Source organism: Cydia pomonella, chromosome 6 (genome assembly GCF_033807575.1).
Source record: "Cydia pomonella isolate Wapato2018A chromosome 6, ilCydPomo1, whole genome shotgun sequence".
Classification (NCBI taxonomy): domain Eukaryota; kingdom Metazoa; phylum Arthropoda; class Insecta; order Lepidoptera; family Tortricidae; genus Cydia; species Cydia pomonella.
Window position 1 is genome coordinate 14,331,727 of NC_084708.1, and position 27,799 is coordinate 14,359,525.

At 37.6% G+C, this 27,799-nt stretch overlaps 2 protein-coding genes across 4 annotated transcripts; one reads left to right on the forward strand and one right to left on the reverse strand.

The window, feature by feature from the left end:
- The first annotated feature begins 486 nt into the window (after window positions 1-486).
- On the forward strand, window positions 487-9,445 carry LOC133519051 (probable very-long-chain enoyl-CoA reductase art-1). Its single transcript, XM_061852937.1, has 5 exons — window positions 487-709; window positions 808-1,166; window positions 2,143-2,359; window positions 5,005-5,197; window positions 8,191-9,445. Exons 1-5 carry the CDS (start codon window positions 704-706, stop codon window positions 8,316-8,318), a joined length of 903 nt encoding a protein of 300 aa, XP_061708921.1. The 5' UTR covers window positions 487-703; the 3' UTR covers window positions 8,319-9,445.
- On the reverse strand, window positions 9,434-27,568 carry LOC133519050 (cilia- and flagella-associated protein 57). 3 transcript variants are annotated; one of them, XM_061852933.1, is made up of 22 exons: window positions 26,284-27,566; window positions 25,943-26,092; window positions 25,408-25,687; window positions 24,930-25,046; window positions 23,909-24,066; window positions 22,618-22,748; window positions 22,112-22,217; window positions 21,519-21,660; window positions 20,822-21,026; window positions 20,052-20,269; window positions 19,370-19,518; window positions 18,678-19,092; window positions 18,187-18,327; window positions 17,943-18,083; window positions 17,580-17,723; window positions 16,329-16,560; window positions 15,097-15,290; window positions 14,391-14,487; window positions 13,386-13,555; window positions 12,656-12,835; window positions 11,935-12,129; window positions 9,434-10,175 (listed from the first exon to the last, which is right to left on the reverse strand). In XM_061852933.1, the coding sequence occupies exons 1-22, from the start codon at window positions 26,349-26,351 to the stop codon at window positions 10,065-10,067; spliced, it is 3,744 nt and encodes a 1,247-aa protein (XP_061708917.1). In that variant the 5' UTR covers window positions 26,352-27,566; the 3' UTR covers window positions 9,434-10,064. The 3 variants fall into 3 exon arrangements, with proteins under 3 accessions (XP_061708917.1, XP_061708918.1, XP_061708919.1); XM_061852934.1 differs by lacking the exon at window positions 14,391-14,487 and adding an exon at window positions 14,911-15,007; XM_061852935.1 differs by lacking the exons at window positions 9,434-10,175; window positions 11,935-12,129; window positions 12,656-12,835; window positions 14,391-14,487 and having other exon boundaries at window positions 13,392-13,555; window positions 26,284-27,568.
- Between the last annotated feature and the right edge of the window lie 231 nt (window positions 27,569-27,799).

Consider the following 27,799-nt stretch of genomic DNA (forward strand, 5'->3'; position numbering starts at 1 on the left):
AATACTCTTGCTTGGGCCTGAAATCGGGTCTGAAATCAGGCCTGAAGCGCCAATTACATACACGCTTCCCGATTGCGGGCCTGATAATCATTTTCGTTTCACGAAATATCAGCACATCGTTAACAATATAATTTTAAATGCATGTAATTTTAAATGTAAAAAAAATCTTTCATATAAAATATCAAACATTATTTACAAATATTGTTAACGAACCTGTGCCAAATCGTTGCAAAGTAGGACTATTATATCTATGTCGCAGAGTTGCTCTATCCATCTATCATAACGCGTGTGCAATTTCGACTTCATTTCAGCATTCATTTAATCTCAGTTTAATCTACTTATGACAAGGCAGTATGGCTTAGAGCTTTAGCCTGTCCAGATGGACAAAAAAAAACAAAAAAAAAAAAAACATTCATTTCATTCGTTCTGTGATCCGATCCGTCAACGTCAATCCGTCATTCGTGTTCGTGACAAGATGTCAACTCATTGTCATAATTCTATCTATTCGTCGTCGGTCGCAGTTTGATTGAGTTATATGCATTTTATTTTACGTGATTTCCTAAGTTGTATGTTGCGACATAACGTTTCCAATTTGTATGCGGTCGGATTCGTTGTCAAGTGATTAGCAAGATACGTTATAATACGTATATAGTATATTTGCGCATATCTTCATTCAATAAAGTATAATTTATTTTACCAAACCATGGAGGTAAGTGAACGTGCTATTCTAAAACCTGTTTTACTATGTCGCTACGTTTGGTAATACCTAATGTCTTTCCAAAACACTTAAGCAACGGTTTCTTGTAGATTGAGATTTTAAGCAACGTCGGCTCGAAACCGCTAGGAAAAATTCAAGTGCCCGCAGATGCCACCATCAAAGTTGTGAAAGATAAAATTCATCAGTCGGTGAAGAAGTCATTATATCCCAGTCGACAAGCCATAACTCTTGAAGCTAAAGGCAAATCGCTGAAGGAAGAACAATCTCTTAAAGAATTAAATATTCAAAATGGTGCCAAGCTTTATGTCAGAGATCTGGGTCCTCAAATCTCATGGAAGGGGGTATTCTTGGCAGAATACGCAGGCCCATTCTTCGTGTACCTTTGGGTTTACCAGAGGCCCTGGATTCTCTATGGAACTCCTTCAGAAGGTCCCTCTACTGTTGCCAGGTTGGTGTTGAGAATTTTGAAACTTCATTTCTGTTATATTGGTAAATCAGTAATTAATATTTTTATGATAGCATTTGTTTACCTTTTGCAGTTTAATTTAGTTATTGCCAACAGACAGTACTAGTACAAAGTAATGAATAAAAAAATATACAATTGTACAGTCAGCGTCAAATACTTTGTAGCAACCAAAGTAGCCAAATAGTTCGGTACACCATATATTTAGTATGGTGTACCGAACTATTTGGCCACTTTGACTGCAACAAAGTATTTGACGCTGACTGTACATCATTTATTGATAGGTAGCAAAGCCTATTTGCATCCAATTGCCAAAGCCTTCATTTCTGGCCAGAAACTAAAGTATCAATTATTTTCAATAAATAATTATTTTTATATTCTGAAAAACAATTGCATTTTTTCATAGATTTTTTAACCTTTTCAACCAAGTGCAGTATTATGCCTGTTGGAAAATCACCTTGTAGCTTAAAATTGTATTTTAAGGGTACTTATAGAGCCAGAGAGTTATGAGTTAGACCATGCCGAGTTGGCAGCAATATTGATAGCAACTTCATAATCTCATAGAAGTTTGACATTAAAAATAACTCTTCAAGTGGCATGTGTCGTTTTTGAGTTATTGGAATTTTGATTTTATTTCAATTAATCAAATTAGAAATTTAAATGACATAATCGGTTGGAAGTCGACGGCCTGCCACTCCAAGGGATAACACTTGCATCGTCTGGGCTATCAAAATCCCTCCCCACTTAGCTTGCTTTAACTCCAGATATCTTTGGTTTTAGAACAATTATTTAGTATTTATTTAAAACTACAGGATTTTTAAGTTTGTTTCATATGTAATTCAATTATTATTATTATTTTTATTTTTTATTACTACTAATTAATTTAAATGCATTTATTCCATGTACTCAACTCCATACTCAAGATGACGAGCAGGTTTTTAATTTTTGTATTGTATTTTAGCGTTGCTGCCATATGCTGGTCAATCCATTATGCCAAAAGATTGTTGGAAACCTTATTTGTGCACCGTTTCTCCCATGGCACCATGCCACTGAGAAACTTGTTTAAGAACTGTTCCTACTACTGGCTGTTCACACTGTATGTGGCATACCATATCAACCACCCCCTGTATACACCACCCTGCACTAACTGTTTCTACATAGGGCTTGCTGGTTTTGCTGTAAGTATGCAATCTAATTACATGATAAACTATGGAAGGTAGAGGCAAGAAAGCAATCTCCATAGGCAGAACTGATGCAAAAGTGTCCAGTTGTCAGCTATAAATAATAGTTCCAAATCTCTCCAGAGTAGCGCTAGAGTAGCTAATAACCTAGGCCTTATTGACGGAGTGACGTGTGCTGTCTATGACATGATTTCTTTTTTCAAGTATTCTAGGTATTGTAGCGCCACCTATTTAAGGTTTCTTGATGACATTTTTTGGTATATGGAGATTCCATTCCTTATATCCACCTTCCATAATGAGAACCTTGTGTCTGCTGTCATGTTATGTCATTTCGTTGAAGTAATAATCTTCAGAATTTTGACTATGAAGTACTGCTATTCTTAATTCAGGGCCTATTTACTCTACGGCCAAGACTGCAAACGGTTGCTGACGCAGGGTTTTTTCACTGAATAAGATACATTATCATCACTTTGATGGTGCGGCGAATCTAATTGGCCCGGAGTTCCAAATATTTAAATATGCCTCTGTCTTAATTAGATTTAATGTTCTAAGCTCCAGTCTAAGAACATGCCACCTGATTAGATTCTAATTATTTTCTAAGAGAACTTGACAACACATATTCCTATAAACTTGGCTCCCATTTTATCATAATATTTTTTTATTGGCTATCATTACTTTTTGTATAGAAATTAGTTGAAAGATGCTAAGTGGTAATAAAAAACCGGACAAGTGCGAGTCGGACTCGCCTACCGAGAGTGCCTTACTCCTTAGTATTTGTTGTTCTATAACAACAATACTGCTATCAGCATCAAAAATACATCATCTGTGAAAATTCCAACTGTCTAACAGACTGACAGATGGATGGACAGCGGAGTCTTAGTATTAGGGTCCCGTTTGGGTATGGAACCCTAAAAATCAATTTTACAGAAAATATTTCGAATTACTTCACTGTTTTGTTTTTTCTGGTCTGAATTCAGTTATTCTTAATCAAACACCAGAAAACTCCATCAGGATACTAAATTTTACTTTCCTAGGCCATAAAAATAAAAAAATTTAGACATTCATATGTTAGATTTTTGATTAAATTTGAGATTCTAATGATATCAGAATTACGAAAGTCAACTGACAGCAGTATTTAGCAATATTTTTTGATTTAGGCATATTTGTGTAAAAATTTGATTGGGAAGGTATGTAAATTAAGTGACCCACAACTCTCCATTTATTTATTTAACTTTATTGCACAAATTTACAAAAAAAAGAGTACAAATGGCGGACTTAACGCCTTAAGGCATTCTCTACCAGTCAACCATTGGGCTAAACAGACAGTTAGTTTGGTGCAGAATTGCATTAAGTGGGTATGAGAATAGCCAGAACTTCTGGAATTCGAGGTAACTATGATAATTTATACTTACGCAAATATACATTTTAAATATACCTACATATACTAATTTATGTACCTAGTGTGTGAAATATCACGTAGACATCAAGTCGCGAATAGTACTACAATTTACTATTTCTAATTCTGGATACACGATAGGTATGAGTTTTAATAAACTAAGTTTCACGTGTGCATGTTCAATATGTAGATGATTTATGCAGAGTCAAAAGTGGTTCCAAATAGTTCGCGTAATATAACACGCGGCTGTTGCGTCGCTATTTTCTTTACTTGGACTTTGATTGATACACTGCCGCATATCAAGATACATGTTTCTTTATTTTTTATAAATTGAATAAATTCATAACGTAGTTAACTAAGAACGTAATACTTTACTCTTTCACTTATAGTACTAAAGTTGGGTAAGCCCACCAATAGCTCACCTCCTGCTGATCTACTATTAGCGACCGCGTTAACTTTCGTAAGTCAACTGACAGCAGTATTTAGCAATATTTTTTGATTTAGGCATATTTGTGTAAAAATTTGATTGGGAAGGTATGTAAATTAAGTGACCCACAACTCTCCATTTATTTATTTAACTTTATTGCACAAATTTACAAAAAAAAGAGTACAAATGGCGGACTTAACGCCTTAAGGCATTCTCTACCAGTCAACCATTGGGCTAAACAGACAGTTAGTTTGGTGCAGAATTGCATTAAGTGGGTATGAGAATAGCCAGAACTTCTGGAATTCGAGGTAACTATGATAATTTATACTTACGCAAATATACATTTTAAATATACCTACATATACTAATTTATGTACCTAGTGTGTGAAATATCACGTAGACATCAAGTCGCGAATAGTACTACAATTTACTATTTCTAATTCTGGATACACGATAGGTATGAGTTTTAATAAACTAAGTTTCACGTGTGCATGTTCAATATGTAGATGATTTATGCAGAGTCAAAAGTGGTTCCAAATAGTTCGCGTAATATAACACGCGGCTGTTGCGTCGCTATTTTCTTTACTTGGACTTTGATTGATACACTGCCGCATATCAAGATACATGTTTCTTTATTTTTTATAAATTGAATAAATTCATAACGTAGTTAACTAAGAACGTAATACTTTACTCTTTCACTTATAGTACTAAAGTTGGGTAAGCCCACCAATAGCTCACCTCCTGCTGATCTACTATTAGCGACCGCGTTAACGTGTTCAGTTGAAACTTGAATTCAACATAATTTTTTTTACATTACAGTTCTGCGAACTAGGCAACTTGAGCATTCACATCTTGCTGAAGAACCTGCGCCCGCCGGGCACTAAAGTGAGGCGCATCCCCGTGCCCGACGGCAACCCCTTCTCCGCGCTCTTCAACTACGTGTCCTGCCCGAACTACACGTACGAAGTCGGCTCCTGGGTGTTCTTTACCGTCATGACACAGTGTGCACCCGGTATGTCTGAGTATTGTTTTTTTCTTCTACATTCTTGTTAAAGAACTCACGCCTGCATTGTACCAAGTAACGCGCATCTCTTTTCTCGACAGCAACCATTTCATTATTTCCCCATTTAGTAGCTAGTCATTCGGCAATCACGCGTCGGTCGCGGCATATAAATAATGACTGTTGCATGGCATCGTGAAGGAATTAGTGTAATTGGCTAAGTGTAACTAGTTAATTAATCCTACTGGAATTTGAATTATATTCCTATGTATGTGAGTTAATTACGTAAGTTCTGAAAAGAATAGACACATCTAAACATATATCACATAACAAGACAGAAAGACTTGCAAGTTTTGAAACTCATCGTTCCTAAACCGATTAAACTTTCATAACATTAATTTCATGACATTGTTGCACTGTGTTATTGTTGCCTATTAATTACGAAGAATAATTCAAGTAGATGTGTATTATATATAGTCTTTACTTCTCCAGTGCAGTGTATGTTTAGATATGAGAATATAAAACGTTGATAGGAAATCGATAACTCTGATAACACTAACTGGTCGAACGCCGGTGTTTACCATGACCTTTGCTCGCTTCGGCATACCATTTACATAAGCGGCTACTTAATTTTCAAGTCTCATTCACATAACAGTTGAAGGTGAAGTGTTTAAAGTACGTTTATATTCAAAAGCATTGAAAACATTGAAGTTTTAGTACCAATTAGTACCCAGTCTTTATTTATGTTTACACTTTGAATTTAAACCTTACCTCACCAATTTAGAGTCTACTTAAGGTTGACTCAAGATACTTAGACAAGGTATTAGTGGTCGATCTGGTTTGACGTAATACCGTTATTCGGTTGATGGCAAATGGATTAATTAGCATAACGTAATGATTATTCTTCTGGGGTTCTGGGTATGAAATAGTAATTAGTGAAATACGTTGTACTTTCCAACAATTAACACACTAGTAACATTTCTAGTTTTTAATTAAATTTAAACTTGTTTAATGATTGAGGTTTACTACTTCTTGGTGCATGAAACTCTGGTTTTGATAACTTGAACATCAGTTTAAATTTAATTCTGAAAAACGACAACACTGAACTTTAGAGTGGATTTGGTGGATGATACTTATTATTTTTCAACACACTTGCTCAAAACGGCGTTTTTATTCCACCGATGTTTGGCTTATAATCCTAGATAATTTTTCAACACACTTGCTCAAAACGGCGTTTTCATTCCACCGATTTTTGGCTTGTAATCCTAGATATTAAACACGCGTGCTTTTTTCAGTATATTATACTACTCGTGCTTTTTCATTATATTATCCGAGTGAGTTAAGAAGGTAACTGATTGCTAATAATATGTATGATAACGGAGCCTTCTTAAATTGGTCGAGTAGATTTTACAACGTGGACTGGCGGGAACCGGCGCCCCGCCCGCCGCCGGGGCCGCGGCGAGCCGGCCGGGCGGCGGCGGCGGTGGGGCGAGGGGCGGCAGGCAGTATGACAGATGCAACACTGCATACCTACTAACCGATTTAACATTTAAATTTGATTAATATGAAAGTTTCTTATTTCCTCGCGAGTGTGTTGAAAAACGTCGTATGAAATGCGTGTGCTATGGTCATTACACACATCGGCTTTGTTATTGCGCGCTCGCTTGCAGCTCGCGCGCACAATATCGCCTCGTGTGTAATGACCAACTTAGCACACTTGTATCATAATGTATTATTTCTCAAACTTGCTCTGAAATGATGACATGACTTACGTCAAATTAGGTCCGGAAATACTACATATCAGGTGCGATGAGTGAAGATGATATGTAAAGGAATTTACTTATACACCTAGGACTGTAAAGCAACTTTCTTTTGTTTTTTAACGTCAAATTGTGACACAACATCTTGGCATTCAACCATCAACAAATATAGGTACGCTACCGTTGCTTAGCAACGAATATGCACAACAAATCACCGTTGTTGTGCATATTCGTTGCTAAGCAACGGCGACGGCGCATCGCGCAGGTGCGCGAACTTACGCGCGCAGGGCACCGCTCGCGCTGGTAGAGCGGCGAGCCGAGTAGGACGCCACAAAACAAATTAACTACATGTTTTGTTTTAATTGCAAGTTTAAGAAAAGCACTATACAAATCTCGGCGAGAAACGGGGTTGCCGGCCGCGTATCTCTATCCGGCTTCGCTACGCTCAGCCGTCTATATCTACTTGGCCTGCAACCCTACGTTTTTCGGCCTCTATAGTAATGTACTATTACAGTACATGTGGTGCTACTTTCCCGCACGCGTGCGGAAATGGGCACTTTCCGTGCATATGTCGAAACTTTAAAGAGCTATATGTACTGTAAAAAGTTGTACGATACACGTGCGAATAGGTAATTCGCAACTCGTGTCGATTAAAACACTCCCTTCGGTCGTGTTTTAATTTATCACCACTCGTTGCGAATTTCCCACTTGTATCGTAAATACGCACTCAGTGTTTGCAGAGTTATCTTATTTCTTTATAAACCTATTGACCGCCACAGTTGGCCGTCTCCGACAAAGGGTACAATATAAATTAATAAATTAATTAAGTTTACTAGAGTCAGACCAAACTAAGTTGTCAGCGATTTTGATAGCCCAGTCTGTGCAAGTGTTAAGTAAACATCATAATTTCACGCATGTTTATTTTGCATTCTCTTGGCTATCAAAATCGCTCAACTTATCTTGGTCTGACTATATTGCGTGTTGTGTTATACATATAAAATAGTGGTGGCGGTCAAAAGGTTAAGGTTGAACGTGGCGACGGCTTATCCTTTATTACTCCCCCGCAAAGATAATGGGATTCGATAATTTTGTGCTAATAACTAAGTATTTTTACCTATAACTTAAAAGGGTAGGGGATGTCCGCTTCTCCATACAAACGTAATGCCCATTTTCCTATTATGTTTTGGTATATCGAAAATATCGAATTAAAAACACTTGTTTAAGTAAATTTTCCTTTCATTCCAGCTGGCTTGTTCGCCGCGGTCGGCTTCTACCAGATGGCGGTGTGGGCGCTCGGCAAGCACCGCAACTACAAGAAAGAGTTCCCCGACTACCCCAAGAGCCGTAAAGCAATCATTCCGTTCATTCTATAAACTTAGTCAATTGCATTTATCGACGTCTGACGTCTAAAGTTTTCCAAGTACTACTGTCGTAAAAGTTTGAGTGCTATCGCACATGGCGTATGTATCCAGCGATAAAGCTGCGTTTTTCTCGATGAATCAAATACTAACAAGTAACATAGAAGCAAGTAAGTAACAAATTTGTTTTTAACCTATTCAAATCACCAAAAAAGCATGAAGTTGTATTTAAAAATACTAAACTAACTAACTGCTTTGGCTCAGCGATCCAAAAAGAATCTTGGCCTCCGAAACGAGAGAACGCCACCTGTCCCGATCCAGCGCGGTTTCCTGCCATGAATTGGCATTCAGCCGACGCAGGTCCGCCTTCACGACATCACACCAGCGGTACCTGGGGCGCCCGATCGGTCGACGGCCGGTTGGTCGCCCCAAGTACGCTTCCTTGACTACGCGATCCTCCCCCATTCTGAGTAGGTGACCGAGCCAGCCAGATATTGGAATGTAAGAATACAGTGCTTTGAAATTCGTTCTTTCTAGGTTTTTGGTTTCGGCAGACATCGGTACTAAATCGAAGCTAAACGTGTGCCGTTTAGGGCCACACTAGCGTCTTTTGAGAGTCTGCGTCTAGTTAGCGCCATGGAAAATGGCGATATTGCGCAGTTGCGCCAACGTTGCGTCAAGCAGCAGCCATAGACGCAGACGCTCGGGAAACGCTAGTGTGGGGTGGCCCTTAGAGTGGTAGTGGGAATAAAAACATTGGACGAGAAGGGACAGTTTTTAATTCATTATGTACCATTAACGGCTAGTTAACGATCGTCACAAGACTGGCAGTTAAATGTCAAACGCCTTACGTCGGGAAATAAAATACCCGTCGCCAATTTTAGAAGTTCAAAAGCGACCGTGTGCGATACCTCTTTAAAATATTCAAATTCTTCGCGTATGCATTGCATTACGGCGGTGTTGGATATCGAAGGTGATGGTTATTTTATTTATTGTATGCTAATGACTGAATGTTGATAAGAAATGATTTGCAATACGTAGTATATTTTAACGTTTAATTATTTTTAAGCTCGAAACATTTAATTATTCTAGTAATAGCACTCAATATTTCTGGTGGAAATATAAAGACATTTTTGGTAAAACGCATGTTTTTATTTTAAAACTAAGTTCCACTAGTGTCAAACATCGATTGAAGTAAGTTGTTTCATAAAGGATACATAATAAACATATACACTTTCTAAAACGTGGACTGGATCTTGGAATATTTATGGAAGTCTTGGTGTAATGTCACATGAACACATGGCAATGATGCATGTTTAATATCCCCACAGACGGCAAAGCATTATTTGAGATAGGCGAGGCGGTAAGTTCTCCATATTAAATGGCGCCCGCCACACGCGCGGCCGTCGGACAGCGTCCATTTCGAGGTATCTTGCCGCACGAAACGTTAAACATTGTTTATGGAAACATACAATATACATGCCGATTTACCAAAGTTGACGTGGATGTGTTTAGGTACGTAAAGACGCGTTGATAATGATAATATTAAGACGGACGGGACTTGATTTTCTTTTGGTTTTGTGAGTCTCACTTTTTCACGTTAAACCACCGTCAGAGTAGTATATCAACAGTTTGTGACGTTTTCAAAAAGTCCATTGACGATAAAAACGATTTATAATTCAATTTAATCTTTATACCAGTTGGGCCTCATTGACCACCTTATTGAGATTTGCCAAGTCCCCTTGGTACAATACACAGCAACTACGGTTTGCTGGGCCGCAGTGAACCTTCTCCCGCTTCCTCTACGCAGCGCATCTTGCCGAGCAGACGGTCGTTTTCCTCCTTCAAGGCAACTATAGTTTCTTCTCTTTCCTGCCAGGCGAAGAAAAAAAAATTATCAGTTGACTTGTCTCAGTAATAGGGTATATTAGGCAAAACTCTGCGTAGGGGGCGCTAGCACATACTGAGGGCCTACCCGAAACACGAAAATCGAAGTTGCGATATCTGCCTCTCTATCACTCTTGCATATTCGAGCGACAAAGAGGCAGATATCGAAATTTCGATAATAGGCCCCTGTAAACAAACCGCCTTGATGCATCAATGTCAGTGAAAACTTCTCAAAAAACTGTTAAGGCATAGAATGTATAAGTTACTCTATGGTTTAGAATATGTGATAGTGCTGCTTTCTGGTGGCAGAACAATGCAGTAATACTCGCTATTGTAATAACTGACACGTAAATTATTACTATAAGGTAACGTTGGTTTCAACACGTCAAGATTGTTTAACCTTTTTCTAATGCTAAAAAAACAAACAGTACAGATAAATAGCTGTAAAATTTGTTCTCCAGAGCAGCGGTCCTCTTCTGTTCCTACTTGCGACGTCCATAACCCCAGTTGATCGTTATGTCAGCTGAAATCTTCAATTGATGTAGGGTGCGGCGAACGAAACGCAACTGTTACTGTCGCACTAATATAGAAGAGTGATAGAGATGACTACGGTACGTTAACGATTGGCACTTTGGCTACGCGAGCTGATCTTGCTTCTCCCTATATCTAGTCGCTAACATGTTTCATCGTATCTACTACGAGCAAGGACGGATAAATGTATCGCGCTGACAAACCGAGGAATTTGACTAACCGTCGATGTATACTGGGAATCGAGATAAAGATAGTTTATTATTCAAGTAGACATATTACAATGCGCTTATGAACGTCAAATAAAGCTACACCGGCTCTAACCCTACACCTGTGACCCGAGAAGATTTAAATCCCCCCTCAATTGGAGGAGGGTATCCCAATATGGACCGGCAAGAAACTCGGCAGGACACATCTTTTCAAAACATTACATCTTATAATTAACATGCATTAAATAAGAAAAATAAAATACAATTTAGATTACTATAGAAATCATGCAATTACATACAGTAGCTACTTTTCTTTATAGAAAATTGATTTAAATATATATATATATATATATATATATATATATATATGTATGTCATATAAAATCATACAAATACGTAGCTCTTTCCGAAAACATATTGAATTCTTACAAAAGAATAAGAAAAATGAAATTAATAAAGAAATGAGAATATACATTATATAAGTCTGACAGATTGCTATACCTACAAAAAATATTTGATGTGCTTTCTTACCTGAGCTGTGTCACCTATACAATGATTTTAATTGCTACTTGTATTTACAGTTTCTAGTTTGGACCATGCATGTTTGTCTGTCAAGTTGTCTTCGACTCTGTAATAAGCCTTCAACATCAATGTCATCGAACCGATATAATATTTTTTTTGAAATTTGACTCAAACATTTCACGTTGTTCCTTTCTTTTAAAATACTATGTTACTTAAGAAGAATTATTATTTTTTGTCCATTCTTTCGATTGGCATCATAAAAATAGGGGTGTTTTTTTTTTCACATTTAAGTCGGTTCGATTCCCAGGCGAAGCAAGTAATTCGTAGAAAACCTTTAAATGCAGAATTACTGACCATTAAAAATAATATAAAGTCTTCTTTGAGCAAAATATCCTATCTACGATATTTAAGGTACTTTCCCTTGATGTCCCGTTGTCTTGGGACGGCCTGTATACATCATCTTATCATCTAATACAATTGCTCACCTCAATTTTCTGCTTGAACTTCTCGTCTAACTTCTCCCTGTCCTCTGTGACGTGTTTCAACTTAGCGCGAGCGATGGCGGGCGGGATGTAGCGCGCTGACAATCCCAAGATCGACTCCATTTGGAAGCATCGCGACCGCGTCGACTTCAGCTCCGTCCGTAGATTATTGATCTCGGATAGAAGGGTGCAATTCTCCTGTGTGTATGGAAAATACAGGATTCAAAAACTATTATTTTTCATATTCTTCAAAAACTATATCCGAGTTTATATTTTTGACAGCCTGCTTTAAGTTACTCATGGACCTCATGGTTGTGCAATGAGCAAGGTCTTTGATATGTACAAAGAAGATTACAACCCTAAGACTTTTTTTCTGCAATTGCATCTAATCTACCTTATGTCCACCCTTGACTCGTCTCCTTATTTAGTTCTTAACGAGACATGTAAGAAAACGCCTATACGTACAGAGTTACTTACTGTACGCTAGAGGTCCTTCCATAGATGATTTTTTTTCAAATTGATTGCCTGCATTGCCCATAATCAAGTTATCCCTTAACCCTTTGAACGCCACGTCTATCGTATCGTGTGCGCGCGACATTGTGAACTTTGTCGGAATACACGAAGGTTGATATTAGGCTGTAACAGCGCGCGTCAGTTTACGTCTTATGCAGTCAAAGGGTTAAAGCCAGGCTAGGCGTTTGCACTCTATTGGTTAAATCCTTACGTCCATAATCCTATTGATATCGTTCTTCGAGCCTCCCTGCGCCTTGGCAAGCTGCTGCTTGTAGCCGGCCACCTGCTTCTCCAGGTGCTCCCGTTGCCGGTTGAACTCGCGGATGGCTTCGTTCTCCGCTACACGGCCTCGCACGAAGTCTATGTCTTCCACGTACTTGTGGAATAACGTCTGGATAGGTGTCGAATTAAATTATTATTAAATCGTGGCCATTGCTTATACAATACAAAGCTTTTGATGCCTAGATAATACTTATTTAAAAATCATAAAAAAAAAAACAATTATCAAATTATTTCGTAGGCAATGACATGCTTTTGGAATCTTTTCTCCCAGGGCTGCTGGACTGCTATTTGTACCTACAAGTATTTATTACACTAATTTTCTTAGTTTGCATTACGTTTTTTTTAAAGAAAAGTCATCAGTTTTTAATGTCCGATTGAGCTACAATATGGCATACTTACAATACCTCGAACAATGAAATTTTGTGAATGCTGGTCTAACAATAGAGGAATGGATGACATCATCAACGCAACCTTATTGATTTTGAAGCTTGTTGGTTTTTTTATAATGTACTTAGTAATAATTCAGGTGAATGTCTAACGAAAAGTAGGTACAGCAATAGGTATTGTCGATAAACGTTAGTATCAAACATGAAATATCAAAAAGTCGAGTTAATGTTATTGTTGTATTGTACAAAACTAACCGCGATGTAGAAACTTACCTTCACGTTTAACTTTAGTTTATTCGGATCTTGGAAGTTCGCAGTCATGTTGTGAAGATCTATTTTAATCTTCTTCAACGTGTTTTTCAGTTGTAAGTTCATTTCGGCTTCGTTCATGAAATCCTTTTTTGCCGAAGTTAACTGTTCATTCAGCCGAGTGATTTTGAGTTCTAAAAAGAAATATGATTAAATATCCGTCTTTCTGCACGAGTAGGTACAACTCTATGTATTTTTGTAAAGTGAAATTTCTATATTAGGTACCTCCATATTCGCGCCTGAATCACAGCTTAAAACTTTATTATGGACGCGATCCGCACATTGATTTTCGAAGTGTGTACAATTGCAGTTTATGCACATTTCAGACCATGAGAGAAAACAAGAAGTGGTATTTCTTATATCATGTCATTACGAGTGCATTTTTAAAATGTGAACTGCGAATTAGGATTGCTTGCGTGTGTGTGTGACTACCCCCGCCAACAAATCATTCACGAACTACAGGTTCCTGTGTTTTAAATTGCTATAGTTTCATGTGTTAGGCTATGTTTACATGTTATGTCAATCTGGGCGGACTCCATACAGCTGTTCACCATCATCGTCTGTTTTAACCATCAATCCCATCATGTAAACACACACCCTTAGAACAAATGAGATGTACTCCATTGTATACCATTACTCAATTTTAATACATGCGTACTTGAACTATCGTCTATTGATGACTAAGTTTAACGAGGACAAGGCAGTGTTCCCGTCAAGGGCAAGTAATTATATAAACATAGGTGCTCATAAAACAATCTACAAAACTAAAGATGTTAAATGAGACTAAAATAAGATAAAAAAAACGACATTGATTGCAGAGATGATATTGATAAATTACAGTACGCGGGACTATTAGTATGTCAGTGCAAGAATTAATAAACTAGTGTGATATAACATGATGCCATTCCATGACGTACGTGACAGGTGAAAAAAATTACAACTGGACATTTTTAACAAATGGGGCTTTACCACGGAACGATCTTTTCTTAAGCAGGGTCTCTAGTGACACTTCCAGCTCTAGAATACGCACTTTTTTCTCTTTGATTGTGCGATCTAACGGCTCGATCTGTTAAAGCAAGTCAATTAAAAGGGGTTAAAAACTAGAAACACATTGCTAAGGGCGTCTCTATTACCACATTCAACTTCTTTGGCTGAGCGATGCACTGTGCACTAAGGATATTGAGGGAAACGGACACAAAAACCTACGCAGCCACAGGCCACTACTCTAGGTACACAGGATTCTCCAACCAGCGAGGAGCGCTATTGTTAACAAGGGAAACGGAAAACCGCAAAAATAGCAACTAATAAAACAAGGCCTCGACGAAAGAAATGTTGCGAACTGCTGAGTAAGTGGAAGAGGCGCCCTCTAAAGTGAGCAATTGGCAGTTTATAACCCCATTATTAGCAGCTGTAACTTTTTTCATATCGTGTACGAAATCAGCTCTCTATACGACTACGAAATAACATCGAAACTAATTCGCAGTCATACCAAGTTCATGTTTTATATTTAATAGCTTGAGCTCTTCATTTTCCATATCATCTATTTGAATTTTCAACTCGGCTACCTCCCTTTCTTTAGGTTCAATCTATGTTTAAAATACTCGTTAATTTAATTTTTAATCTAAATAAATATAATACATCAGTAACATTAGGTAGTCGTCAATAATAAACAAACCTGATTTTTCAACTCTGTAATCTTGAAGTTCAAAACAAACTTGTATTTCTCTAATTCCTGCTTCTTACGTTTCAGTTCATATATACGTTTTTCTTTATCCTGAATGGTTCCATCCCTTTCTTGTATCTCTTTTTTCAAATCCGTCACATCGCGCTCTAAGTTTGATATTACCTTTTGAAACTGTATGTGTTCCACTGTGAAAAACATGTAACATGATAAACACTCGTCATTTTGGAATAATAAAGCCTAGAAGGTTAATCTGGACCAGTTTCTAACAGTAATTTTAATGACTCTGTAGATGGTTTTGTAATCTGTCTACTATTCTAAGATCGACATATGTAGGTAAATATACTCGTAGTTTTATTTTGCCTTTATTTTCTAACAAATCGGTTACACCCAGCTCGGGTTTAAAAACCTATAACAGAGTGGCTAAGCGTACATTCTATTCTGATCCGCAATGTGACAAACGAAAACAATGTGTGTAGCTGTGAAGTGCTAAGCATATGTAGAGAAACTAAATGTACTAGTAAGTTGAATAGCCTAACCACCAAAAACCAAAGATACATTGATTGAGTAAGATACGTCTAGTCTAAGACAATTTCGTGCTTCGAATTTGAGAGCTAAACGAAATAGCCCTGTACAATACAGCGCTATCTGTTTCGGCTCCCTAACTGGGGGCACGTTTTTATCTTAAGACTTGACTTCAAACAATTAGGGCCACAAGGGCGGGACTCCCTCTGGTCGCATAACAACTATCCATAAAATTGTTAGTCATAAATTTTTTTTGTCAGAATTATTCCTGAGTATAACTGGGTTTTTGTCATAAATGAGTTATGGCATAATTTTTATAGTCATAAATTTAATTCGCATAAAATTTTAGGTTAGGTTAAGTTAGGTATGCACAAAAAATATATGACAACTGCCATGTCATCAAATATTATGGCTAAAAATGTATGACACAATATGACTTTTCATTTGTATGCGCAATGATCATTATATACAAGTTGTTATGCGTATCAAAGATATGACTTAAACATTTTATGCAACCCAATATGGACCCCACAAGGGCACCAACTACAATTAGCGGACCGATCAACGTTACTCGACAGTGAACTATGAAACTTCCCACACAATAAACTTTAGCGAACGCTTTAACGCTGACAGACGGTTTGGTTGGTGCAACTAACCCTACGTCTTTAATGGAACTGGAAATATTAATAATTTGTCATTACATTTCAGCTGAGCCACTTGAACTTTAAACTCCTCGATCTCCTTATGGGCAGCAATCATTTTCTTCTTCATAAGACCGGTCTCTCCCTTAAGCCTGACATTGGCATCCTTTTCTTCTTTGAGCTGCACTTCGTACGAAGTTCTAATTTCTATTATTTCACGATCCGCGTCTTCTTCGATGGACGATTTGATAGTTTCATGTTCTCGTTTCTCTAAGTCGGCTTGTTCTTGTAACTAAAATGTATATTAATAAAAACACAGATCACCTCGACTAATACAAGTAGGTAGGAGCATAACGTACGATTCCCACCGACCGGCTGGAATCGGGCCTCGCATTTCACAATTATGCATGACGGTATGACGGACGCGATGGAGTTCGCCCGGAGCCGTTCGCTTCCACGAGGTGCCGACCGGCTTGCGGCCGTATGACAAATATGAAATGCGCTCCGACGCCGCCCGGTCGGTGGTAATCGCCGTAATCGTACATGTTTAAAAGACTACTCGCTGTTGCTAACTCAGGTGGCACTGCAGTCGCTTAAAAAGAGATATATCATTCAATATGCCAAATTCTACGAAAAATGACAGTAGACTACAGATTTCTGTATTTTTTTGTTTCAGTTGGAATCATTAATTTGCTTAGCTTCCACGTTTACGACATTTAAATACGACTTGTACTCGTGTAAATTAAAAATATTTCCAAAAAATGTTTTAAAGAAGAATATTGGCCGTTAGTGTAAACAGGTGTAAGATGTAACTACTGAGTGGCATTCTACACGTGGCTCAGCATTAAAAAGCAAAATGGATCCTTTGTGTGGAGACCTCGCATTCTTCGTAAACGCTTCATACATTAACAAGAAATATGTTATATAATATACTCGCCCCGGCTTCGCACAAGTTACACAAAACCTTAATAAATTAATTTGAGTTTATCGCGGACATACAAACAGACAGATACGGCGGGGGACTTTGTTTTATAAGGTGTAGTGATTTACGTATTATTCCCACGACTAAGGCAAACCTAACAAGACCTCTGATGCTGAAATATGTCAAGCCGTGTCAACTTCGTGACTTATTAAAGAAAAAATAAAATATTCGTCTAATAATTACCTATCCGTAAGTATCCTATCTGTATTATATCCTTGACAGTTAGGCGGTAGAGTTATTCGTTGTGACATCATAAATCCGTATGACATAATTTCACCTTGCATGTCTGCAAATGACTAACAAACTGAATAAATAATTGTGCAAGTAACCTCTAGCAACAGCATCTCCTTTTCTTCTAACTTGGCCTCGAACATGTTGTTCATCTCCCTCAGGGCTTGGCGTTTGCTCTCGGCGAGATCTTCCAGACGCTGCTCATAGTCTTTACGCATCCTAGCCGTTTTATCTTCCAAACTCTAAACATTTAGTAAGAATGTTCATTTTAACTGTAGCTCTATCTCTGAGTTTGATAATGTATTTTTTGGAATCAGGATTTTTAGGACAGTTCTAGGTATGAAATATTGTTTTTTTTTTCTCATTAATTTTGCCAAATTAAAGGTATCAAATCTCACTCATGACTAGCAATAAAATACTTCATCACTATGTAAACGAATGTTCCGAGCTCCTCCACTTACCTGGTATCTATCGTATTCGCCAATAAGCCTAATATTGAAGTCCGCTTCTAGTGCTTGCAGAGTTCTCTCGTGTCCCGAACGCAGTTTTGCAATATCTTGCTGAATCATGCCGATTTCATGGCTATGTTCGTTCTCCATAGTCTGTCAAAGTTACGCAAATTAAGCAAACATGAATTCTATTTATAGTAAATCAATAAAGCAACGAGTTGACGTTATCAGTTAATGATTATTAATCGTTAATTACCTCGTTCTTTTCCTTAAGTTCTTCGATGGCCGCGCAGTAGCCTTCGTGTACCTCTTTCAATTTTTCTGCTTGTGTGGCTTCAGCTTGGCGAAGTTGGTACGAGTGTTCGGTTTCTAACTCGCTCATTCTTGTACTAAGTAGCTACAATATATAAACAGTTTTGTAGGGACAGAACGCAGTGCCGTCTTTTAAACCAAAATTAAGCCTACCTACCTAATATTTTGGGCGTTAACCGATTTTGGTCCAAAAATCACTCAGATATAAGTCTAAATTACCCCATAATGATATAACCAATATTACAATAAAGGATTAGGTACCTACCCAACCCCGAGAATCAAGTGTGGTGGAAATTTAATACTGTGGAATCAGTTATGATTATAAACTTTATATATTCATAAATATCACCCGATCATTCTGCTAGCTGTTTATAATTACTGCCTCACTACGTCGTTCCAGTTTCAATGAACATTGATTTTTTGGTTTTTACTTACATTGATGCTATTAATTTTCTCTTTCAAATCTTTTTTGCTAATCAATATCTCCTTAGAGTAAGCGAAATCTTTATCCAAAGCAATCGCTCTTCCTTCAGCATTCGTCAATCGCCATATACAAATAGAGGCGTCTTCGGCCACGGATACCAGCGTTTGATCATCATAGGCAAGAGCTATACAAGTCACTTTCTTGTTATGCATGTGGAACTCATTATAAATAGCTTTATCCAAAAGTGGTAGATTTACTGACGTGACCCCTCCCTCTCCGCCGGTTATGAACAGCATCATATCAGAGCGAGAAAGTAATATAGTGTCAAGTGCGCAGCCAAGCAGTGGCAGATTCCTTCGGATGGTATTAGAACCAATTTCTTTGATTTCCCCATCACTGCCTACAGCATACGTTGTTTTTCCGAGACTGAAAATAAAACCTTGATTAATTTACTTTGAAAGTGATCAATCAAAAATGGTTCGAGAGTTATGCTCTTTTTGTTCGAGTAGACGTAATCTTTTTCTTTTTTCATTCGGAATTTTGTTGTTTAATTTTCCAAGATAAACGAGTTCAGTTTTTCTTTGTAGTTGTTCTTTATTTTTGTCGTCATGTACTCAGTAGAGTTACTGGTAGTGCAAAGCGGAAGCTGTGGGTTGTCCGCTGGCGTCTATTTTTTTGAAAATCTGTTCAAAAGGATTCTAACCTGTTAACGGCACAAGAAGCGAACTGATTAGTCTTAAGTATGACTTCACCGACTCGCTGCCCTGTAGACATACTCCATTCGTACACGGCGCCCTCGTTGCCGCAGGATACCAACCACAGGTCGTTAGCGGACCATGTAAGAGATGTAATCTGATGGAGATTGGAGATTATTTATGCAAGTTTTTAATTAGAAAGTAGATTCATTTTTAAAAATCGGACAAAGTCAAGTCAGTTCACCATCCAAATACTTATAGAGCCATAGTGGGCATTACACATACATCGTTTTTGGAAAGCCTCGCTGCCCACGGAAACTATAAAACCTTTGATTAATTTAGTTGACGTAGCTTTGTAGGCGAAGAAGCCGACAAGGGACGAAAATAGGCTGATGACATGATTTAGATGATGCCTGACGCTTGCCGAGTGAATTGCAGGCTGTGGCCCACGATTGGTGCTAATAGCCTTGTCAACAACAAACTGAGACGACTGCCACGCTACGCTCGTAGCGCTACGTCGTACCCGACAGATGGTTTTCCCGCTATGTAGCGAAAATGCTGTGTAGAGACGAACTATGACGTGATTAGCGCTGAATAGAATCAAATGAAAGGAACGGCCAGAAACAGCTTAGAATCGCAACATGTGGTCACTCAGTCTCATAATAATAAAAACAAAAGTTTACATCTTACAATTCCATTATGTCCCTTTAGATTGTACACATTGTTAAACGAAACCGACGAGAACACTTGTATGACTTGAGCGTTGACAGCGGCGAAGAGATGTCCGTTTGTACTAAACTTGGCGCGTTTGCAATTTCTTATTGGAAACTCTCTCATCACTTCGAAATCGTCGATCAGTACCACCATGAATCGCAATTTGTCTGAGAAACCTATTACAGCAAAAAGACCTGCAAAATAAACACAATTTTGAAGGAGATTATCTCATTCATGGGGCCTATCGGTAAAACCAAATTGCGGCGATCTTTCTCTTTGACTCACTAAGACGTAAGAGTGACAGAGAAAAATGCCCGCAATTGACGAACTTCGATTTTCGCGGTTATATCCCAGAAACGTGCTAAATTCTATCTATCTACAACGTCCGGGGTGGAATCTAGCCAACTGAGTAATAGAAGCATTAGTATATAATATTATTCGAATTGATATGTCAAATTTTTCATTTTGTTTCAATAAAAGCGGTGGTAGCCGAATAGATCAAATCCTGGCTCGTACCAATGAGTTTTTCGGAAGCTTTTCGGTGAAGGAAAACATCGTGAGAAAACCTGCATCCATCCGCGAAGAAATCTAAGGGGTAAACCTACATTGGGCTAGCGTGGGGACTATAGCCCAAACCCACTCGCGCATGAGAAGAGGCCTAGCTGTGCATAGCAGTGGAACGTATATAATCGGCTGAATTATTATATAATGTTTTTAGTTTAGTTCGGATACTCCGGATACATTACCAGTAGGATGTAAAGACACACATGAAATCTCCTCTTGATATAACTTAATCATTTCAATATCGTCAGTCAAGTAATTCCAAATTCGAATGCTCTTGTCCTGCTCGCCTGCTGTGATGAAAATGGGCTTCCAGGCACACATGGATAGCGAGTTGATAGGTCCGTAGTGCATCGCGGGGCCGAGCTCGTTGAATGCAATTTCTGGGTTCTAGAAACAGGCAATAACGTTATTACGAAATTCAGCCGGTTTCTACTATATAGATCCCACAATGTTCCGGCGTGGTTATAATATCTCGAATAAATCGAATAAATAATGAATATTGGCTTTTAACACTTTAAACTCTTGCGTTTTGTACACATATTTAATGTAATCACGTTAGACCAGTTAATAACATTAAATATAATGGTTTTTCCTCAATATTCGTTATTCAATTGGTATTCTTAATTTAGTATACCATAAAATCGATACTTCATTACAGCTTCGTTCTTTCTAAAGCCTAAATCGCCCAAAGATTCGTTTAGTGACGTCAGCCCCACTTTCCCTGAGGTCCCCAACTTATTTCTAGTATCAAATTTTTACGATTAAATTTCCGCTCGCATAAAAGAAACAATTGAGTTTTTTAACAGAATAGGGTCTGATGCCTAAAAATATTTCAGAAAATATACTGTACCTACTTTCCCTGTTCCAAATTATACTAACCTGCAACATATGTTGTCCAAATAGCTTGACATAATACAGTTGTTTCCGAAGTGTCGTTATAAGCAGAGTTTCTTGATTGGGATCTACAGCGATATGCTGTACGGCGTCAAGGTGAGACCAAATCGGATAATCCCGAGTATGTCTTGACGGAAAAAAGAAACCAAGCAATTATATTTTTGTGAGATATTACATATGAACAGGTACATCATCAGCATCATACAGATTAGTCAGCATTATATCACAACAGAAAATACATCCTTACTCAGGTAGTGACAATTATGTATAATAAAATAATAAATACTGTAGTAGTAACTTTTACCTATTTGATGCTGACTGTACAAACAATAAAATGTAACCCTGAGCCACCATGAGACTATTTATTTATTCAACAATAAATTATGCAGCATTGCAGCTAGACGCCAATGCGCTATAAAATGAAACAGTAGGTAAGTTGTAACTGGATAATTAAATCATAAATCAGGATTCCATAAAACGAAAGAATGAGTGCCGCGTGTGGCGGACGCGTGCTGTGTGGAAGACTAGTCTAGATCCTCATTTACCTAGTACATAATTTTATTACTAAAGTTACGTACTTATAACACTTCCTCGAAATCCTAAATACATTTCGCTTCCTCCAGTGATGAGGTGATTCTTTTTCGAACATGTGCACGTATCCTTGTCCACAACCGAAGACAAAACCTGTTAATCGTCAAGTCGCTTTATTTATTTCATAATGGTCTACTGTTCACGCGCATATTACCCTATGCTGAATGGCTGCAACACCTGTGATATGCGAGTTTGATAGGTTTCAGTGCGAGTATTATTAAGTCTCATTTAGGTATATCTACAGTGAAGGAATTCGATTTCGGTTCCATTTCGTTCCTTCGTCATTGTGACAATGTGATAGCCGCTATAGGGCTCTCATATTATTGTCAGTGACTACTTGAAAAGGTACAAAGTGACACAGAAATCAAATTACTTATGTGTAAGTGCGTGACAAAAATTTTACCTTGTATTAGTCCTAGTTATTTTAGTTGACAATTGACCATTTTAATTTAAAATAGCTTTCTGAAAAACAATGTTTCAGAACTAATATTACCTTTAGGAAAATTTACGAAATTGGTGACTGGATAAATCTCTCTGTCAGTGTCTATCGAATGTTCACTCTCTGCTTTACTCTGGTTGTCTTTGCTTGTTGTACTGGTCTTGTCGCCACCTTCTTCCGCTGCCCTAAAAACAAACATAACTGGAACCTTTTTAATACGTTTTCAAATTTATTTAATACAAAGAATATATCCGTGTAAGTATGGAAGATTGGCCCCAGATGCCAAATTGATTGTCGTTTTGCTGATTTATTATCCCAAGCATAAGATGTTATTTCACCAAATATTGAGCCTAAAATGCCACAGATACTCGAAAAAAAATTAATCTGTTTTTATTTATTTTATTTAAACTACTGAACCGATTTTTTGTAACAAATATATTATAATTTTGATGTATTGATTAAAAAAAAAAAAAGTTCCAAATGCATTTGTAAATAAGTGAAATTTTTACTTTTATTTATTTTTTATCATTCCGAGATATTTTATGTACCTATAAACTAATATTCTATAATATATATATATTTTTCAAAAACATACGTACTAACAAAAATGTATCCCACACCTGTAAGGGTGCAGCGTAAAGATTTTGATTTTCTTAATTTTACGATACGGCGCGAACGAAAGCATACAATAAAATTTGTGTGACCCAGTTGTACAGTCAAAGAATTATATATCAGTACCGTTTCGTACCTTGTCACAGTGACAATCAATATGAGGTCCCATAATATTATCAGATTATCACTGTGACAATATACGAAATGGTACTTGAAATTAAATTACTTGACCGTACCCAGTGTGTAATACCTACCTCTATCTCAAGTAGCTTTTCCCGACTTTCTCGACAAACGTGGTAACGTACTAGGATTCTTCAAAAGTGCCCATTCTAAGTAATTGGCTAGTCTCAAAAAGTAGGTCGCTGTGAGTTGTTGTACCCCAACATGCTTACCTATTAACTGATGCTAATGTTACATTGACCTAGCATCAATAACGTTGAAGGTTGGTATCGCGCCGATGGGCGCTAGAAGGAATTGTATGCATGCGCACCAAAATAGCAGATTTATTTAGTATACCTACGAGTATAGTAGGCAAGTGGCCCATGTAGAAAGACAAGTTCCAAACTGACGTATGTATTTTTTCTCTTAAGGATGAATAGTCTCTAAAGTTAAGGCGTTATTACATCTATCCTTTCGCCCGACACTTTCTGCTATCCTGCTGCTAAGGTGGTCATGGAAACAACATACAGCTTTCTCTGTCTGTATTTTCTTATAACTCGGTATCTGTACTTACTCGGTCTCAACTTTCTTCAACGACATCTCCATGACGTCGAGGGCGTTAAAGACGCAGTTCTGCCGCAGTTCACCGTTTTCGACCATCATGATAACGCCGTTGTCCGTGCCGAACATGATGCGATCGGGCGTCAACCACATGCAGGTCGTGATGTTGATCTATACCAGGGATCAGTTACTAAGTAGAAAAGGTGTCAAATTTTGCTCGGTTTCTAATTTTCATATCTTGAAAATCATTTTAGATGAATATCTCCTTTCGTCACCATTATCACAGAATGGACAATATTAATTTCCAGAAATTTGGTTTTGGATATTCACTAAGAACATATTTTACAGGTTCACAGCTTCCTCTCAAACGCATGGCAAGTTATCTTTTGACTCTCAGATTGTAAACTTTGCACAGAATACAATCGGCCACCCAGCGTACCCATTCAATATGAGTATCTTTTCAAAAGAGCTTATTTGTCTATGAAAATTTCACAAAAAGAACCCCTTTTGAAACGACACTCCTCATATGATAATCCCACATGCCACCATTAATTGCTCCTAGCAGCGTGAGAACCGAAATCACCCGATAAAGTTAGCAAATTACTACTGCAATTGCGACGCTGTTATCGATGCCATACACATACAGTCGTGATGTGGACCTAGACGTGCGAACACTGATTCAGCAATGACCTTTGCCCAGTTACGAAGACCGCACGTCACGTCCTACATCTAGGTACTTTGGTGCAAGGTCAAAGGTCAATGTTTGACGTAAGAACAAGAACAGTGTCAATTCGAATAAAATTTATTCCAAGAGTGTTTATACGTGCCCATAGATAGGTACAATAAAATAATTATACTTACGGTAAATTAGTTCCGGCTCAGAATCAGATCACCGCACATCGAACCTTAAAGCTTCCATGCACAAAGACCTAAATTGTGATTGTAGGTGCTTGGACTTGTATTAACTGGTAGGTAGGATCTATCTAAGACGTCGTGCCATAGAATTATTCCTAGTACAATATAATATTACTCACGTTTTCAGCTTTGCACCATCCCCATTGTCTCCAGACGGTTTCCGAGACATTCATAATACGAAATGTGTATGGTCCAGTGACTACTATTAGCGTCGCGTCTGCAGGGTTGCATTGTACCTAAGAAATGAACCTGTTCAAATGACTGCAGAATCAAATGAATTTACGTTAGCGACAAGTTAAAAGATCCGCCAAAGGTAAGGTTTGTAAAAGCTCTACTGATATAGTCGGATCAGCGCAACAGTTACATATACAATAGTCAGGCCGTTAGCAACTAGAGATCGTAATCATAATGTATGAATTAGCTGAACACACTTCAGTATGTCTAGGTAGATTCATAATATTAATTAGTATTTTTTTCATTGTTTCCTGTATTGAGGTATGCAATAAAGAGTACTTGTTTTTGTATTGTACTATCATGTATCGTTAATACGAGATTCTGATCGACATAGATACAGCTTAAAATTGAGAAATTACTTACGCTTTCGACAGTGCCTTGACCACTTGGGTTTTGCGCTTTTGCGTGGCTCTCCACCTTTCCTTTATCCCAGTTGTAATAATACAAATACCAGTCAGGTTCCCCGGTTATGGCCACAAGGTACTTTGAGTCGAAGGTAAATTGTACGCAGGCAAATTCACGCGCAGTCGAATTTTCGAACGGGACCGTCAGTATTTTGCGGCGTTTGCATGTTGTCAAGTCATAAATAGTTATGATTGGTTTTTGTCCTTCTTCAGCTATCTCGTTTAGCGCAAGCCATCGCCTGCAATATCGTTAAAACCAAGGGAAGGACCAATGATATTAATAGATCAGACAGATGATAAAATGTGCTGTAGGCTGCCTACTCGGGATTTACTAATTTAAGACCTCAATAATAGATAGAACCTCAACACTCTTCGGCTGACGTAAGTTGTTCGACCGTACCTACGAAATAATTATAAAGAAGAAGGTCTATTAACCCTTGTATTAGTGCATGAGATGTACCTTACCTACCTAACGCAGAGAATGCAAGACACACCTGTTTGGAGCCATGACTAAGGACTTTATAGGTTTGTGCTTATCTTGAAGTCTAATAAACTTCTGCTTCTTCTGAAGATGGTTGTATATAACTATGACGCCGCCTGCTGGATATATTATGTCCGACTCGTTCACGTAATGTGCATTGAATCTGTCAAATGATCGCACCAGTTAAACCCGGCTGTAGGTAGTCAAATTCAGTAACACAGTTGGTACAAGGTGCGTTTTATTGCTAAATTGCTGTCATTACACCAAAACGAAACCATATCTAATCTCCGTCAACGAAAAACAAAGAAAATTGCAGCATTTACTTGCAATAAGTGAATTAAGTGATCTACTCACAGGATGTCCGTCCGTAGACCGTAGAAAAAGCGTGCAGAAAGATTCGGTGGTGGTACTGTTGTCGCCATCTCAGATAATTTAAACTATTATAAATAATCCCTATATGTTATTACGTATACCGAAAAGCAAATACGTCTATCATAAACAACTAGAAAATAAGTTAGTAATGTCACACCTCACAAATCAACGTTGTCATGGTTACGAAAATTGGGTTAGTATTACATGGATACTGCATGGAGTTAGTTATCTACGAATATTATCGATTACCTAATGTACTAAGAATATTATCCTAGGGAGTATTAAATTACCTATATTCTTTGATTATGTGCCTAGTGAGTATAGTATTTTTGATTAATAAGGTATTGACCATTATCACCTATAGGTCACCTATTTTCAAAGTACTAGGTTTTTTTAATTCCGCGATATTTTTTTTATAGTCCCTAATATAGTTAATAGGTCTAATGCCCGCCATCCAAATTCCTTAAGCGTTGATGGGAAAGTACTTACCGCCCAAAATAATACCTATACCTACTTAGTTCCGGAAGAAGAGGTGCCTTATTTCAACATTATATATTTGGGGATTTCTATGTAAAGTATTTTTTAAGATGTAATAACGGCTACAATAATAAAATAATTAATAGTTTAAAAACACTAGAAAACGACGCTTATGACACGATATTCTATCATGGAATGCCAGTGCCTCTCTTCCGGCTTCATCATCAGACCTTGAAACCTAATCGTGGTCAAAGTTCATTACAAGAATTTTCTAACAAATTCAAACAGCTATGAGACGATGTTCCATCATGAAGTTCCAGTTCATATCATTCGGCTCCATCATCAGATCTGTTCGACAGTACCATATTATTGTATTGTCATCAGAACTATATACAGCTGCCACTTTCATGACGCTACGATCTTTGGAAGATGGCTAAATTAGTTACCTTAGATTCCATTACATAATGTCGACCTAATAAAAGCGTGTTAATAAAGAAATGCACAATATACTTAACGTATATAAAAACTACACTTAAAAAAAACTTATAAATAAATTAAAATTTGCATTTTATATTTTTTTCGACCCGAATACGAGAAATAAAGCGGCCAAGTGCGAGTCGGACTCGCCCATGGAGGGTTCCGTACCATTTATGACGTATTAAAAAAAATACTTACTAGATCTCGTTCAAACCAATTTTCGGTGGAAGTTTGCATGGTAATGTATATCATATATTTTTTTTAGATTTTTCATTCTGTTATTTTAGAAGTTACAGGGGGGGGGGACACATTTTTTCACTTTGGAAGTGTCTCTCGCGCAAACTATTCAGCTTAGAAAAAAATTATATTAGAAACCTAAATATCATTTTTGAAGACCTATCCATAGATTCCCACACGTATGGGTTTGCTGAAAAAAAATATATTTTTTTAATTTTATGACGTACCGTAAAACCACCCAACTATAGTCCAAAGCTCCCAACTATGGTCCACAAATAAACTAAATTTTTCTCGTTCAGGTGTGTAT

What these genes read in the sequence shown, in the direction of transcription:
- LOC133519051 (XM_061852937.1), top strand. An exon ending in GGTCCCTCTACTGTTGCCAG is followed by an intron (nt 1,167 to 2,142) that starts GTTGGTGTTGAG and finishes ATTGTATTTTAG; the next exon opens with CGTTGCTGCCATATGCTGGT. An exon ending in TAGGGCTTGCTGGTTTTGCT is followed by an intron (nt 2,360 to 5,004) that starts GTAAGTATGCAA and finishes TTTACATTACAG; the next exon opens with TTCTGCGAACTAGGCAACTT.
- LOC133519050 (XM_061852933.1), bottom strand. Translation starts at nt 26,351, where the DNA reads ATGGCGACAACAGTACCACCACCGAATCTTTCTGCACGCTTTTTCTAC. An exon ending in GTCAAGGCACTGTCGAAAGC is followed by an intron (nt 25,047 to 25,407) that starts GTAAGTAATTTC and finishes TTCATTTCTTAG; the next exon opens with GTACAATGCAACCCTGCAGA. An exon ending in TCAAGTGGCTCAGCTGAAAT is followed by an intron (nt 15,291 to 16,328) that starts GTAATGACAAAT and finishes TGTTTTTCACAG; the next exon opens with TGGAACACATACAGTTTCAA.